The sequence below is a fragment of the Uranotaenia lowii genome, chromosome 3 (assembly GCF_029784155.1).
Source record: "Uranotaenia lowii strain MFRU-FL chromosome 3, ASM2978415v1, whole genome shotgun sequence".
Lineage (NCBI taxonomy): Eukaryota > Metazoa > Arthropoda > Insecta > Diptera > Culicidae > Uranotaenia > Uranotaenia lowii.
Window position 1 is genome coordinate 160,846,691 of NC_073693.1, and position 17,350 is coordinate 160,864,040.

The 17,350-nt window shown below is 38.0% G+C and overlaps 1 protein-coding gene across 8 annotated transcripts in view; it reads right to left on the reverse strand.

Moving 5' to 3' along the window:
* The window catches only part of LOC129756171 (protein furry), a 347,173-nt gene that overhangs the window by 79,740 nt on the left and 250,083 nt on the right, over window positions 1–17,350 (reverse strand). For all 8 annotated transcript variants that reach the window (XM_055752972.1, XM_055752970.1, XM_055752968.1 and 5 more), the window contains 2 exons: window positions 11,312–13,087; window positions 10,399–10,845 (listed from right to left, as the gene is read on the reverse strand). In XM_055752972.1, the coding sequence (XP_055608947.1) occupies window positions 10,399–10,845; window positions 11,312–13,087 (2,223 nt within the window). The remainder of the gene's footprint in view (window positions 1–10,398; window positions 10,846–11,311; window positions 13,088–17,350) is intronic.

A 17,350-nucleotide genomic window follows, 5' to 3' on the forward strand; every position in this document is an offset into this window, starting at 1 on the left:
TCTATAACATCACCTGGATGCTAATAAAGCCAAAATAAGGCTATTTGGCCCTATCCTAGAAACGTCATCATGACCAATCATTGTTGGTCATCAATGTTGGTCACCAAAGCTTTTAAAAAGCTATAATTAAACATGTTAGCAATTTTAATTTTATCCGATTCCGTAAGTTCTCTGAGTTTTTTTAAGCAATCATAATGGTTGATGAATGATAATTGATTATTGAGTTGTTAATCATTAGTACAGTGAATGAGGATAGACTAGGGATGAATCATCCCAGAGGATGAAAATCCCGTACAAAAAAAATGAGGATAGACTTTTTGAATGAAGGTACTGGTTGTGAATGAGCCGTCAAATATACCAATAGTGATTCCAAAAATTCCTATAGGTCGATTTTAGAAGGCTCTTGGCCCCACTTATAGAAAGGCATATGTTGGACAAAAAGCAACATTTTACCTAAATGAGTTTTGAAGATTTACGAATAGCGACTACAGAAATCTAAAATTTTGTTAGACGAAAAGTTTGAAGAATAGACTTGATGTTAAGTAAAGATTGCCTCAATATTGAAAAATAAATGACATAAATAAAGAAAGTCAAGACGTAAAAATAGGATGATACTCATAAAAAAGTGACAACACATTGATACAAGATTGAAAATAGCTCACAACAGTATGTTGACAGAAGATAGACAAAAGACTTACAGAAGCTTAGTAAAAAAATATCGAAAGATTCTAGATATTCACACAAAAAAGGACACAAATTTAACTACAATAATCTTCTCCGCAGAATATAATTTGTTAATTCAAAACTAACTCAAAAAACATTTGCTAACAACAATGAAACATGAAGCAGAATTAAAAAAAAAACCATTAAAATTGAAAAGGTTTTTTGAAGTTTTAGAATGCCTCGCAAACTTAAAAAAAAGCACCTATAATTTTTTTGGGAACATTTCAGAAGTTCCTCAGAATACTGTAAAAAATCATGAGCCAACCTCCAAAAAGGTGGAGAGATAACTGAAATATGTTTTGAAATCGTCAATTTATTCCAAGCTATCTTTTGAAGGATATCCAAGTAATAATTCGTGTTTTTTAATGCACTCCAGTCCAACTATGAATTCAAATGTCTATAAATTTACAAACTTTGAAATAAATTAACGGATTTTTTCGATTCGATTAAGTCACTTTTCACAAGTTTACCTCACATTCAATTCAACCAAGAGCATTAATAAATAATAGCATGGCAAATGTTACCTGCCATGCCATGCCATTATTTTTTGCAATTTTACACTTAGATGTGGCCAATATTAGTTTTCATAGGTTTACGAAAGAAGGAAAAGAGAGGAAAAAAAGGAACACGTCAAATCGACGTCATTCTTTGGGTAAACCTGATATAAATACTGACTACGTGTCTTGAAACGATCAACATAAAACGGAATTTTCAATAATTAGATAAAAAAAAGTTAGAAAATTAGCTCAGTTGTAAAGTAATTATTGGAAAATATGACTTTAGGAACCAAATTTCAAAATAAGTAACATCTGAGTGACCAGTCTAAAAAAAGTGACCAAGTTACTAAAAAGTGACCAACTTCTAGCCCTGGTTCCGCTGAACTTTGAAATGCTGTTTCTAACTAAAAATCAAATGAAACCCCCACAATATGAGTATTGAGAGAAATAGCTAACACGTAGAAGTCGAATTTCGCTATCTGACGACATCATGAAATCCAAGATGGCGGCTTTCAATGAACTTTGAAATTCTGGTAATCACTGAAAATCGCATAAAACTCCCACAATATGGGTATGAGTTGGAAGGAATCAACGGAAAGAAGACAAATTGAATTGATTTTTATCACTGAGTTGGAAGGAATCAACGGAAAGAAGACAAATTGAATTGATTTTTATCACTGAAAATCGCTTAAAAAACCCACAATATTAGTTGAAAGGGAACAACGAATAGACGACAAATTTCGATATCAGACGCCATCTTGAAATCCAAGATGGCGGCTTCCACTGAACTTTAAAATGCTGTTAATCACTGAAAATCGCATGAAACTTCCACAATATAGGAATTAAGTGAAAGGGCTAAATGAGTAGAAGTCGAATTTTGCTATCAAACGCCATCTTGAAATTCAAGATGGCGGCTTCTACTGAACATTTTAATGATTTTAATCACTGAAAACCGCATGAAAAACTCACATTATAGGTATTGGGCGAAAGGACTAAAATAGAAGAAGTCGAATTTCGCTATCTGACGCCATAATTAATCCAAGATGGCGGCATTCGCTATACTTTTCAAAGCTGTAAATTATTGAAAATCTCATGATACATCCACAATACGGATTGTTGGGTGAAAATGCTACACAATTAGAAGTCATATTTCGGTGTCCGACGCCATCTTTAAAGCCAAGACGGCGACTACCGCTCAACTTGAAAACACTGTAAATGACTGATAATCGCATGAAACCTCCAAATTTTTTTTCCAAAAATGTATTTAAAAGATTTTTTTAAATAGTCGCTCTGCATGTTGATTATGTGTTCTAAAATTATTTTGGGTTTTATTCAAAATGATAAATTTTAGATGGCAATGCTTGATAATCTTTAAAATGTATTGACTCAAAAAATCTGCTAAACAGAAAAAAAACCTTCAAAAAAATTTGTGATTTAGTAGTATATATGAAAGTTTTTTAGATTAAAGAATTTTTATTTGAAGTTCTTTTTTGTCATCTTTATTTCAATTGATTCAAAAAATCAATTGTGACATTTGCCATGGATAAACTTTTAATCTATTCGGTTATCACTTACATTGTCGGAGCGGAATTCAGTTAATAAAACATAATTTAAAATTTAAGACTCACGAAGCCTGCTTGACATTGAACAGGACTCAAATTCAGATATAAAAAATAATACTATTTTTTCGTTATTTCACCGACTTGACAGTAATTAATTTGTGTGCAATAATGCACATTAATGGTGAATAAAGATTTTTTTACAAAAAATCAAGAAACTTGATGTTATTTCGAAACAAACTTATCAATCAGTTTAAGTAATTGTCCTGGAAACTTTACATAGAATAAAGTGTTTACTGGAGGTTTGAAGCAATATGAGGCCCTTGGAACCAAAACTAAATAGTAGGTATGAAAATATTTTTTTTTAAAAATTACGAAATATTGTTTTAAATATGTAGAATCGTTTGATATTATTGTAATATGGATGAATTATAGCAACATCTGTCTTGCCCCTCGGATCGCGAGAATCATTATGGTTGGCGCGCTTTTAAGAGAAATAACCGCATTCCGTCTGTATCCGTAAACGAATAAAGTTGTAGTTCTTAAGCTCCATCAAATAGTGTTATTATTTAGCCAAGGAATTCCGCCGTACATAACATTGGCGACGAGCAGTATCGGATCAACGCGGAAAAATGGCGCAAGGAACAACATTCCGGACTTTCGATGCGGATTTGGAGGATTGGCAACTGTACAGGGAGCAACTGGAACAATATTTTACGGCAAATGGCGTCGGAAACGATTTGAAGAGAGCGGTGCTCATCAATTTGTGCGGGGCAAAAACATACAAATTGCTACGAGATTTGTGTACACCAAATACACCAGCGGAAAAAACGTATGAGGAATTGTGTGGTTTGTTGTCCCGACATTTTGTTCCGCCATTGGTAGTGCACAGAGAAAGACGGAATTTTCTGAGAGCGAAACGTTGCGAAGATCCGCCGGACAACCTTAATGCGTGGGCAGCTAGGCTGAAAAATTTGGCGTCTAACTGCAAATTAGGAGTACATTTGGAACACGATCTTCTGAATAAATTCGTCGACGGTTTGGAAGGAAGAGCGTTCGATCGGATTTGCGAGGAGGATGAAAATCTAACCTTCGAAAGAGCGGTGGAACTGGCGATGAAATATGAGCCAGAAATGTCCAAGCCTTCGGCAGTTTTCCAAATGAAGAAGACGAACATCGTGGGGCGCCGAAATAAACATCGGGAGCCAGTAGATCGGTTTTCTAACCTAAAATGTTTGGCCTGTGGTGAAAAAGGACATTTTAGAAAGGACTGCCGATATCGGAATTTCGTATGCAGAAAGTGTAACATCCGGGGGCATCTTCAAGCGGTTTGTCCGGATCAGAAAAACTTTTTTGTATCGGAGTCTGAGACAGCAGAGAATTCGGAGAACGTTCAATTGGAACAAAATTTCATAAGTAAGTTGTACAGTGTATATGAAGAGTCGGTGAATGATGAACCCATTACAGTGGAAGTTGAGATTCTTAAAAAGAAACATTCAATGCAGTTGGACACTGGTGCAGCAGTGTCTGCGGTCTCATTTCGGTATTATCTAGAGCACCTTACTGAGTGGAAATTGAAGAAAACGAAAATTCGATTGCAAGGATATGCAGGAGAAACATTGAGGGTTGAAGGGGTAATCGAGCCGGTAGTTAGGTTTAATGAAGTGCAAAGGAGGCTTACGTTTGTTGTTATACGCAAGGGGGGACCACCTCTTCTGGGTAGGAATTTCGTGAAATTTTTTTAGGTTAAAATTTCCCAAATAAATATGTTGCAACTTACAACCGTGAAAGAACGATTGGAGCAATTGATAGCAGGCTATCCTGGTTTGTTCAGTGGAGGGTTGGGCAAATTCAGGTACGGTCAAATAAGTGTGCAGTTGGAGGACAACGCTCAGCCGAAATTTTGCAAACCCAGACCGGTGGCTTATAAGTTGGATGACAAAGTCTCAAAGGAGTTAGATGATATGGAAAGAGAAGGTATCATAACGAAATGCGACAATTCATTATGGGGCACACCTTTAGTTCCTATTTTAAAGGGCGATGGAAATGTTCGATTGTGCGGAGACTATAAAACTACAGTGAACCGGTTTGTGATGGACGTTATTCATCCACTACCAACAGTCGATGAGGTTTTTAGTAAGTTGAATAGAGGGCAAAAGTTTAGCAAGCTGGATCTCTCAAAACGGATGAGCAACATTTGGGCAATTTAAAGAATGTGTTTTCGGCACTTGAGCGGGCGGGCTTGAAATTGAACAAGGCCAAATGTCAATTTTTTAAAAATGAGGTGAATTATTTGGGGCATATAATAAGCAAGGATGGTTTACGCAAAACGGATGATCGTGTTAAAGCCATTTTGGCAGCACAGGAGCCGAAAAGTGTTCATGAGGTTAGGGCTTTTGCAGGCTTAGTAAACCATTACTCAAAGTTTGTCAGAGGAATGGCAGAAATTATGAGTCCTTTGTATAAGCTTTTAAAAAAGGGGGAAAAGTTTGCGTGGACAAGTGAATGTCAAAAAGCCTTCGAAAAAGTCAAGCAAGCTATTTGTCAGGACGTGTCGCTTGTGCATTTTAACCCCAGAGCAAAATTATTGCTAGCGTGTGATGCTTCTATGGAAGGAGTGTCGGCAGTGCAAAAAGAAGGGGATGGGCTGGAAAAGACTGTCGCTTTTGCTTCGAGGATTTTGCATCCGGCCGAGAAGAACTAAAGTGTTATTGATAGGGAGGGGTTAGCAATAGTTTATGGACTCAACAAATTCTTTCATTACCTTGTTGGAAATCGTTTCATCATTAAAACGGACCATAAACCTCTCGTATCGATTTTCAATCCACACAAGGGTATTCCAACGATAGCTGCAAGTCGAATGCAACGGTGGGCCAACTTCTTGGCTGGATTTAGTTACACTATCGAGCATGTTTGCTCACAAAGTAACATAGCAGATTATCCCTCACGATCACCGCATGAGTCGTGGAAACTGTGGAAAGAAGACGACTCTTACCTGAACTTTATAAATAGTTCGGAAACACAACTGTTGGACGTCGATACAGTTCGAAGAGAGATGGCAAAAGATGGGGAGTTATCTGACATGATTAAGTATTTGAGTAGTGGATCCAGGAAGGGGTTGGACAAAAGCAATCCGTATGTAAAATATGAAAAAGAACTATCTTTGGAAGACGGGTTGGTAATGCGGGGAATGAGAGTAGTGGTACCATGTAGTTTGAGGGGTGAATTTTTAAAACAGGTACATCGTTCACATTTGGGAATTGTGAAAAGTAAATCTTTACTCAGAAGTTTAGTGTGGTGGCCAGGTCTAGATCAAGAGTTGGAAAAACATGTGCGTTCCTTTTCGGAATGTGCTTTAAGCAAGCCGTTGCCTGAAAAAGCTGTTTTAATTCCCTGGCAACCAGCTCACGGTGTGTGGAGTAGAATACACTTGGATTTTGCGGGTCCTGTGAAAGGGTGGAACTTTTTGATATTAGTCGATGCGTTGACAAAATGGGTGGAAGTGTTCCCTACGGTTAAATGTGATACGGAGTTCGTGTTAGACAAATTGATGGATTGCATTAGTCGCTTTGGTTTGATGGATGAAATCGTATGTGATAATGGTTCCCAGTTTACGGCCTTCAAATTTAGAAACTTTTTGAAAGCCAACGGAATAAAACTGGTGCTTACTAGCCCTGGACATCCTGCTACGAACGGACAAGCGGAAAATATGGTGAAAACCTTCAAAGCGTGTTCACTGAAAAATCTTAGTGGAGATGTCCACAATGTTAAAGAAATACTTGCAAATTTCTTGCTGGGATATCGGGCAACGGATCACTGTGTTACAAGAATATCTCCAGCTAAAATGATGTTAGGCCGTTCGATCAAAACATCGTTAGACTTACTTTCACCGCGTAAACCGGATTTAAGTGGGGAAGTTGAGAAGACAAAGCAAATTATTTTGGACAGCCAGAGTACCCAAGTAAAAAACTTCAAAGGAACGAGGGATGTTAGTTTTGCAGTTGGGAGGAAAGTGATGGTGCGGGATTACAGTAATCCAAACAAGGCGGTTTGGGTGCCAGCAGTGGTTCAAAAAGTACTGGGTCCGCGTAATTATGTGGTGAAACTAGGGAATGGGAGAGATATCAAGAGACATATCGATCAAATGATAGCGGATAACAGAAACATACCGAAAGAAGATAGCACTAGTGAATCTAAAGGACAGTCATGCGAGTTGCGACAAAAGCAATATTCTGTTCCTAGACAACTAGAACCATCAATGGAGACATCAATGCAACCGGAAGAGCGAGTGGCACCAAAGATTATAGTTGAGCAAGACTTGCCACAAAGTATTATGAAAAATCCGATGGAAACAATAGAGGGTGGGAATGTTCTGAGTGCTAATGAAGGAAGCACGGAGCGGGCGCAAGTCGTTTCTGATGAATCTGAAGAAGAATATGAATGGAGAAGTGCAGATAGTGACGAGGGGTTGGAATTGGCCGGTTTCGATAGAGCGAACTGGAAGTTCAGAGATGACCGGGGCAAAATCTTACGGAAGTAACAGGCTCCTAACAAGTGCTTTCTTGCAGATTTAAGTACCAATTAAATTTTCTATTTGTGATTCACAATGAACTAAGTGCGGGGGTGTAATATGGATGAATTATAGCAACATCTGTCTTGCCCCTCGGAGCGCGAGAATCATTATGGTTGGCGCGCTTTTAAGAGAAATAACCGCATTCCGTCTGTATCCGTAAACGAATAAAGTTGTAGTTCTTAAGCTCCATCAAATAGTGTTATTATTTAGCCAAGGAATTCCGCCGTACATAACAATTATTGAATCAAAATCTACCATTTTAACACTTATTATACCCCATACTTCTTTGGCTCTAAGGGTCTCATATAAATTTGAATGAATTTTAAGTTAAGTCTTACAATAACATAAAGCCAAAAGCCAATGGTTTTTTTAACTATACAGATTTTCATTTTTTTAAGATTTCATAAAATTTCGCCCAGAGGGGCGTTGTCCTTTATGAATGACTTGACGAGAATAAATGGAATTATATTAGTTCCGATACAAATAGTATTCTATTTGATTTGATATTACAACAGGTTGTGGGCTCAGTGGTTAGCTGGCTGCAGCTTTGTTTAGATTTCCTAGTATTCTACTGATTTTTTGATTGCGATGACAAACCCAAAATTCTAAGGTTGCATCGCGGTATGCGTAGCTGGTGGTCAAACAACCCTCGGAGGCCTGCAGCTACCTCCGGCCGAGGCTGTATTGACGTTACCTCACACGACAGCCGAGTTCTCAAAAGAACTGATGTTCGACGGTCGAGCGGAGATCTTCGGATCTTGGAAAATACGCCTTGCGAAACGTCTGGCCAGATATACGCTTTAGTCTTAAGTAGAGTTTAGATCTCTTCAAAGAAACATGAAGTTTTACTGAGATCCTATATGTGGGTGTTCCAAAGCAGGCGGAATGTTGAAGTTGGCTTCTCCGCATGTTGGCGAAACTCGGCAGAAGGCCATCGAATGGCGAAAGGCATGTTCACTTCGTGGTAAATTCCGGAGCGATCCATCACATGGTCTGTGGCAAGAGATTGATGGAGGACATTTCTAAGCTAATCGAGCATTCCACAGCTAAGACTGGTGAGGTCAATGAAGGCGAATAAAAAAGGCACTGTACCACTAAAAACTATGGTTAATGGTCAAATAAAAAAAATCTATAATGTTCTTATTATGCCTGAACCGGAGACAAATCCCCTTTCGGTCTGAAAGGCTAGCACTAAGGGAAAGAGGGTTACTCTTTTCTGATGGTAAGGTCACAACTCACAATTAAAGACTTGGGGGAGGAAATTTCTCAAGGGTCAGGAAGTGGCGACCATTGTTCAAGGCAAAAATAACAAATTGAAACATTTCAATAGTTTGATTTTTGAGGGATGGATATACCGAAGAAATATTTCACAAAATATGATAGTTTTAGTTTGTGATCAATAAAGTGATGAAATTCCACGTATTTTGGCCGTCATTTCTAATTTTTCATTTGCACCCTATGTGTTGTTATCTTCTCAATGGAACATATATGATCCACCTCGAAACCCAAATTTATCAACTGGATCATTAAAGTAGACTAAAATTATGCATCTTTTGTTCTAGAACTTCTAGTTGTAAATCATTATTTTTATTTTTAAAACGTTAAACACCTCGTGGGAAGGTAAGGGTTAAAATGCATTGTTCCGATTTTTTTCCGTGGGAAATCTATGTTAACACCTGGGGGAGGAAGACTGAAATTTGCTGCATCGTTTTCTGCATCGTTTTTTCACTGTTCGGGAAAAACCAGCAATTGTTGAAAAGATTTGTAATCGTTCAAATTTTAACTTTAGATGATCAGTTTCGTGTAGTGAGTCATGTAACTCACTAATTTAGGTGCTAAATTTAGATTTAGCTATATTTTTAGAACAACCATTAATCAAGCCATTTTTATTTATCAGCTCCAAAACTTTGACGAAATTTGAGCGACATAATACGCCTGATCATGCAGGAATTTGCCAGAGCAAAACAAAACCTAATTAAATCATTGTTTTATGCAAAACAAGTGCTTTTCAGCATGAAAAAAGTTTTATTAAAAATTACTAAATAAGAAAGTAAAATTTTGAACCTTCGCACTGGTCGGTAGATTAATGAGAGAAATTTGACGTTTGAATTTTTTTTTTGCTTTTTTTATTCAGTCTTCCTCCCCCAGGTTAACACTATCTTTTAGGGCCTTTAACTCATATTTCACACAGGTTTTCACATAAACACGTGTTCGTTATTAACCCAGTTTTTTGTGTCGTTTCTTTGTTTTTTTTTTTTTAAATTGGGCTTTATGCGAACACAGCAAAAAAGCGCACTATTTTACCCGCATTCGTTATTGTTTGGTTTTCATGAACATGTTATTCAATTCAGCAGCCAAAAAAGAATTCACAGGTCGATTTATTTTCCGCCATTTATTACCTATGCCATATTGTGTGAAAGCGAAGCAAAAGCTATCGGCTAGCTATGTCATTCATAGTCATTGAATGTTCACACGCCTTTCACAAAAAAGGATAACAATTCGATGGATTTTTGTTATATTCAACAAAATGTGCAGTAACTTTACTACAAGCGTTTGTTCTCCATCAAAACCAAACTAAAATATTTCCAAAGACCTTACCGATATCTCCACAAATGAATGTGAAAAAACACATCTATTGATGCCATGAATTAAGATAAAAATAATCAAATTGTTTATTTGGTTTTAAGTAAGAGCACTGCTGTTTGTTAGCCTTAGCATGGCAACTCGCGATCGACACTAGCTGGTTAATAGAGGAAACGCGACAAAAAGTTGGAAGCGTTATAAAACGAAATTACTTTCCTTCTGAAGGACAGAGTTTATTTTTCCCTACATTCTGAGAAACCTACATAATTGGAGTGTAGCTATTCTAAAATAAAATTCTAAATTAAATTCCAAAGAAGTGGTATACGATAAAGTTTATGATTTTTAAATGTTTTTTCTGAAACTATCAAAAACAAACATCCCACTCAATTCAACAAACACGAGCTAATAGTTGAGGGTGGCATCCACAGCAGCGCACGAGAAACTAGTCTAAACAAACACTCACCTGTGACATCCACGGGCGCTTCCATCCACTGAGTGGTGCAGTGTCTGCCGGCGAAAGGCTGGCACTCCTACGCGGCGAGTTTGGTGTACCGACATGTCCGATATGCGAGCTCCCACCAGCCCCGCCAATGCCAAATCCACCTCCCGAACCTGGCATTCCACCATTTTTACCGGCAGCCGACTGTGGTGCACTTACGCTCACGCTGCTATCGCCGTCGGATTTCAGTAGAATTTTACGTCCGATCAGTGGCGTCTGGGACACATCGAAGGAGAACTCCATCGTGCGGCCGGCCAGCTCCTTCTTGCAGAAAACTTCCGAATCCGAGTAACTGCCATGCAGGTTTGCATAGGCGGAGCTGCTCTCTGATTGCTGTGGCACCACCTGCAAACTGGAGCTCCTCGTGACAACCAACTTGAGAATTTTCAGCGCTTCCTTCCAGCTGGGGCTCTGCGGGATGAAGGGGAATGAATAAGTAGAAGAGGGTAAACTTTTGGGGAACGAAATAGGGACACGTTTTATTTTGCTCTCCTCGATGTGTCATACAACCGCAACGGGCATGCAAAAACACACCGTTGCCAAATAAGGCAAATAGCTGACATTCCTTTTTTTCGATGAACTCTTGTGTGTGTACATTTAACTTGCCATTTATTCCGAGAAAGATATTCAATTTTCTGATGCCGGAGTGATGAAAAATAAAATAAGCAAACGACTCAATACTCAGAAATGTTGATGTGTTGTCTTTTTCCAAGAAATCAAAAAAAGGTTAATTCGAGCTTGAATGGAAAAAGACTTTTGTTAAGCTAGGTCGAAATATTCTCTTGAATTTTTCTATGAATAAACGGTAGCCATCTTTAGTTCATAAAAGTACAAAGCTAAAGTTATAATTGGAAGTAAACATGAACTTGATACTTACATCAAGATACTTGGAAATCACTCTAAGTAGATCGCCGGCAATCGGTTGTGCCTGGACTGCCGACAGATCGATATAATGCAGCATACAATGGATCACGCTGAGAACCTGCAGTTGTACCTGATTGGGTCCTTTCTCCAGAACCTCAATCAAGAACGCCAACATATGGAGTCCCATGTGGGCATACGTATCATACAGATACTTCACGACACAACGAGTCCACTGGAACGACTCCTTGTTGAATGTTTTTCGGCTATAAAGTGTCATAACGGTGCCAAGATTCTCAAGCTTCAGGCCCATTTCCGAGGAAACCTGTGCTATATTTTCGGCACTGCGTATGCAGATTTCATTGGCATCCTCGTAGTGTAGCAACATGTACGGTAGCAAAGCGATCACATTCATCGGGAATGCACAACTTTGAGTTGGATCGCAAACCGGAAGATTCAAAAGTGGCGCCAGTTGAGACAGTACTGCTATTGACGGTTCATAAGTTGTGGAATGAGTACAACCCTTCAGTAGCAAAGCATGCACCCCAGGGTAGGTTGACCATTTCAGTTGTTGTTGCAGTTTCTCTACTTTGTCTCGAGCATCGGGTCGATCGAGAGGAAGCCTGTGTAATACCCTTGTCAATAACCGTAGAGCGAGCAAAAATTCATGCTCATAATCACTTTCAAGCAGCGAAACGGCAAGCCAAAACAGTTGCGCTAGAATGGTCATCTTGTCATCTTGGGTGGCAGTATCGCCCAACAACTTCAGACTCTGAGCGCTGCGAGAGCGAGAGAGTGATGATCCAAACTTGTTGGAGTTACGCTCCAACTCGATTGCATTTGCGCGGTTGCGTAGCTCAACCTGTTTATCTATCGGAGAATTGGCTGCTTTTCTCGAACAATACGAAATTGAATAGCTAGTACTTCGTGTGTGCCCTCCAGTTACGACATTAGTCATAATTTGTGGCGATCCTGCCAAACCATCGGCAGACCTTTTGCTGCAGTACAACACGTTTGAGATGGCACCATCTTTGTTGTTCAGGTTCGGGGTACTCTTGAAGATGTCCTTCATAACATCCAGCGGACGGAAGTCCGAATCCAAACTATCGACTGCGGCCTCCAGCGTGAGTAACAGCTCCGTTACGTATCCCTGCATGTCCTCTCCCTGTTCGGCGACGGTTTCGATCAGCCGTGATAGAATGTCACTCAGCATGCGCGAATTGATCGGCACATTGAGCGAGCGGAACACTTGCAAACTTCGTCCGGCATAGTGCCGCGAGGAGCAGCTCAGTCCTAGCTGCAGGGCGGTTTGGGCCCATCGTTCGGCGATTCTCGCGTGAGAATAGCTGTCCGAGAACACCTTCACGATATGCCGGAGGAAGCACTGTAACTGTTCCGCCGACTTAATAGTCCACACCTTCGCGGTGATGTCTTCGTAGTTCCACAACGGCTGAGCGTTGTTGTCCTGGGAGAGGAACCGGATCAGGCTCTTGATGACGTGGGCTGTCGGCATTAGGGGACCCGGCTGAGGAGGAGCGTTTTCTTCCGTTATAATTGTGGGGACCGGTGTTTCCTCGTTCGGTTGATTAGAAGCCGGAGATAGAGTTGCCTGCGGTAGGTTGCTATTGTTCAACCCAAACAGGTAACTGTCAAACTCCTGGTCTGTTTCGGTGAAGTTATGATCGATTACTGGTAACGAGGGTACACTCAGGCCCAGCCGTAATTTTGATGTGTCACTGTTGAGTAGGATTTTGGCTACGTTCAAGTGATCGTTATGCTCTGCAAGGACGATCTGTGAATGAGAATGAATAGAATCATATAACGATAGCGAATAAAGCGACACTGAAAAAATCAGGATAGAATATCTGTAACCAAAATCAGACAGCCAAACGATGAAAAGTTACTAGAGTTTATTGTAGAAAATTATAGGTAATCCGGCCTGGTTCGATGTCTGCTAGTTGAACCGACACGAAAAATTTACCATCTTGGCAACTTCCTGAATCGAAAGGATTAAATTACGCTTGAATTAAGCCCTCACCTTTCTTGCCTTCATAGAGTCGAATTATCATCAATTACCATTTAACGCCCAGCTCACCACAGGTTTCTGAAGATCTGATTGAATGATTTTACCACATGGATAATGGTCAAATAAGAACTGTATCGAAAAGTCATAAGCAACTTTAAAACTAATTTACTCAAAAATGGGTGAACTTTTTTCTGTGTGCATGCGAGTAAAAGTTTGTTCACATGAACTTTTGACATTCCACAAATTAACTGTACTTGAAAATAATAAACATGGAAACAAGGGAAAAAATGGGCAATCCATTGTGGACTGCATTCAGGCTAGCTAAAGCTGAAATTACACAGAAATATGGCGCGTTATCAAAGTTTTCTCGTTATTCAGCATGAAAAAAAAAATCCGAAAAACATGCCTCAGGAAAACTTACTTATACTCAGGTTCATATGTATACCTATTACACGTCCAAAAAAATATTTGCCTTATGCATATGAAAGCTGAAGTTAATGTCTACATCATGAAGCCAAGAAATATTTTTTTAAATTTTTTTTAATGAAATGGTCACAAACAGTTCAAAAAAATGGTCTGAAAAATCTACTTTTCATTCGATTGCTAGTAAAAAGTGTTTGAGCGATGGTAGAGTTTTTGAAAAAATATGACTACAAAATTTATTCAAAGTTGCCTACTTCGCGCGATATTTTTACAAATTGAGATTTCATCTGTTTTTGTGGTCCACCGACAGGATGTACCCGGATTTTCAGTGCTTTTACTTTGTTTGGATCATTCATTGGAAAGCAAATTTAATCTACATTCTAATGAGGAGCAACAAATCACGCTATGAGATTTCACAAAAATATGAAAATTATAAAGGTAAAATCATTCCTGAATTTCCTGAACTTCAAGCAGAACGCGTCCAGCAGAACGTGTTTGTTTGCTCTTCGAGTAGGTACGGTGGGAGGTGATTTGGGCAGAGAGCCAAGCCGAGAGCCGAAATAATGAAGCGTGTCGTGCGTTTCTTGGTTGGAAATTTTCTATTGATAGTAGTTCGCGTTTGCTAGTCACGACACGCATCATTATTTCGGCTCTCGGCTTGGCTCTGAGGTTTACGGTCGGCCGAATATTCGGCGCCGAATACCGCCAAAAATCCGTTAGGCCGAATATTCGGCTCACTGAATAGTTGAGCTAAGTATTCGGCCGAATATGCCGCCGAATATTTATTATTTTAAATTTATACAAAAACAGACTTCTCAAATTTCTCGGATAATTTATTTAATTTTCAAAGGTTATGTTGTAAAACCTTCAAAATCATCAAAAACTTATGGTTTCAGTTAAACAGTTTAGATGTATCCGTGTATTTTTCACTGTAGACAGCTTTCTACTTTGATTATCGTTTATTCCAATTTTTTTTTATATGTCCAGGCTTGCTCGTAAACCAAATAAAGAATTCGAGAAAAATTAAATCTGGCCGGGATGGCCACATATTTTTATAAACTTTCCGGATTTAACCTGGATTCATTAAAATTTTTGCTAAATAAAAAAAAACAGATATCTCTTTGAAAATTTTATAATTTTCTGTTACAAAACGATTTTTAAGCGTAAATTTATTCGTTAGATACGATTTGAACACTGCTGTTTTAATTCGATGAAAACTATAAATTTCAAGTAATTTTATTTCTTTTTCCTCTTGTATGTTTGAGAATAATGCCTAGTTTCTGTTCAGATGTTTCTAAAAATCGTTAAGGCCCGGCCGTGTGGATACGTGTAGTATTCAATGCTTAAAGTTAAAGATCATCGTTCTTTTTGGCAACTATTTTGATGACATCTAGCAAAAATTTGACATTCTCTAACTCTCTAGAAGTATTTCTATTGAAAACTCAACAGAATATTCGACCGAATAGTTGGAAAGGTCAATATTCGGTACTCGTCCGTTTGCCGAATACCACTATACGGTACATCTCTACTTAGGGAATCATCAGAATGCCATAGTCGATTTTTGAGCTAAATCTGATAACGGGAAGGGGTTGCACTGAATCTCAAGAGTTAAAGGGATTCTTAGACATTATGTTTTGAAGAAGCATTAAAAGCCTGGTTTTTTATCAAATATTTTTATCTTTACTGATCGATCGCTTATTTATGTTGATTTTATTAAAATTTTAATACAGGCTAACATTTTTCCTGAAGACTGCAACTCGATTGGACTTCAAACAAAAAAGGTAGTGCGGTTCAAAGATTGAATTTTTTGTCACAAATTGTCATATAAACGCAATGAGAAAAATGTACTCATTACGTGTTAAAGGATAATTTGCGACCAAATTACAATCCATTCCCTTAATTATCTAAGTCTTTTTTGATTATCAAGTAGTTAGGCCTATTTATTAAGACGAATTTGATAAATTAAATTTAAAATATCCTTAGGGATAGAAGTCATAAGCAACTTTAAAACTAATTTACTCAAAAATGGGTGAACTTTTTTCTGTGTGCATGCGAGTAAAAGTTTGTTTACATGAATTTTTGACATTCCACAAATTAACTGTACTTGAAAACAATAAACATGGAAACAAGGGAAAAAATGGGCACAGTATTTTGGAAAATCCATTGTGGACTGCATTTAGGCTAGCTAAAGCTGAAATTACCCAGAAATGTGGCGCGTTATCAAAGTTTTCTCGTTATTCAGCATGAAAGAAAAAAATCCGAAAAACATGCCTAAGGAAAACTTACTTATATGTATACCTATTACACGTCCAAAAAAATATTTGCCTTATGCATATGAAAGCTGAAGTTAATGTCTACATCATGAAGCCAAGAAATATTTTTTTAAATTTTTTTTAATGGTCACAAAAAGTTCAAATAAATGGTCTGAAAAACCTTCTTTTCATTCGATTGCTAGTAAAAAGTGTTTGAGCGATGGTAGAGTTTTTGAAAAAATATGACTACAAAATTTATTCTAATTCGAACATTTTGTTGTCTTTAGATTTTTGATGCAACAAAAATTGAATTTACTGGAATTTTTCAAAGTTGCCTACTTCGCGCGATATTTTTACAAATTGAGATTTCATCTGTTTTTGTGGTCCACCGACAGGATGTACCCGGATTTTCAGTGCTTTTACTTTGTTTGGATCATTCATTGGAAAGCAAATTTAATCTACATTCTAATGAGGAGCAACAAATCACGCTGTGAGATTTCACAAAAATATGAAAATTATAAACGTAAAATCATTCCTGAATTTCCTGAACTTCAAGCAGAACGCGTCCAGCAGAACGTGTTTGTTTGCTCTTCGAGTAGGTAGGGGAAAAGTTCATATAACGCCCCATGTGGCTAATACGCGCCATCCTTGTTTTGAAGATTCTGAAACATTTTAAGCCTGCAAAATATTACCAATTTGTTTTAAATGCTGTGATACGCCCTGGCAAGTATGAATTTTCCCTTAAAATGCCCCTGTGTCGTGATAATTTCACAATTTAGGTTTTACTTCATTTCGATCTAAATTTTTAAACACTTTCAATAAGGTGTCACCAAGCAGAGAAAAACGAATAAGACAATATTTTCTGACACATCGATAGAGAAGAATCTAAACTATGATTTTATGCTAAAAAATCATACTGAACTCGCTAAGGTATGCTTTTTATGGGTATGTTCTATCACGGCCCATGCGCTCGTTATAACGCGCCAATCGTAGTAGGCTGAAAATATTATAAATTTTTCAAAAAGGCCAATTTTCATTGAAAATGAACAAAAAGTCTAAAACCATATTTTGAGCGTTAATTCAGCCCAAAAAATCTACTTTTCCATTTTTTTAAAATTATGATTAGTCCATTTTGGTTTTCTTTTCAGTCAAAGTGTCTGTAAGTATTGGTGTGTTTTCGGTCTTCGGCTGCTTTCGGGTGTGCTCGGCTGCTAGGCGCGTATTGAATACACAGCGGCGCGTATTTGCAACACAGTTTTGTTCTGTTGCTTTAAATGTGGTTTTTAAAAATCAAGTTTTTGAAGCAACTATAGCAATTTGAGTAATACAAAATCATAGGCATTTGTAGAAAACA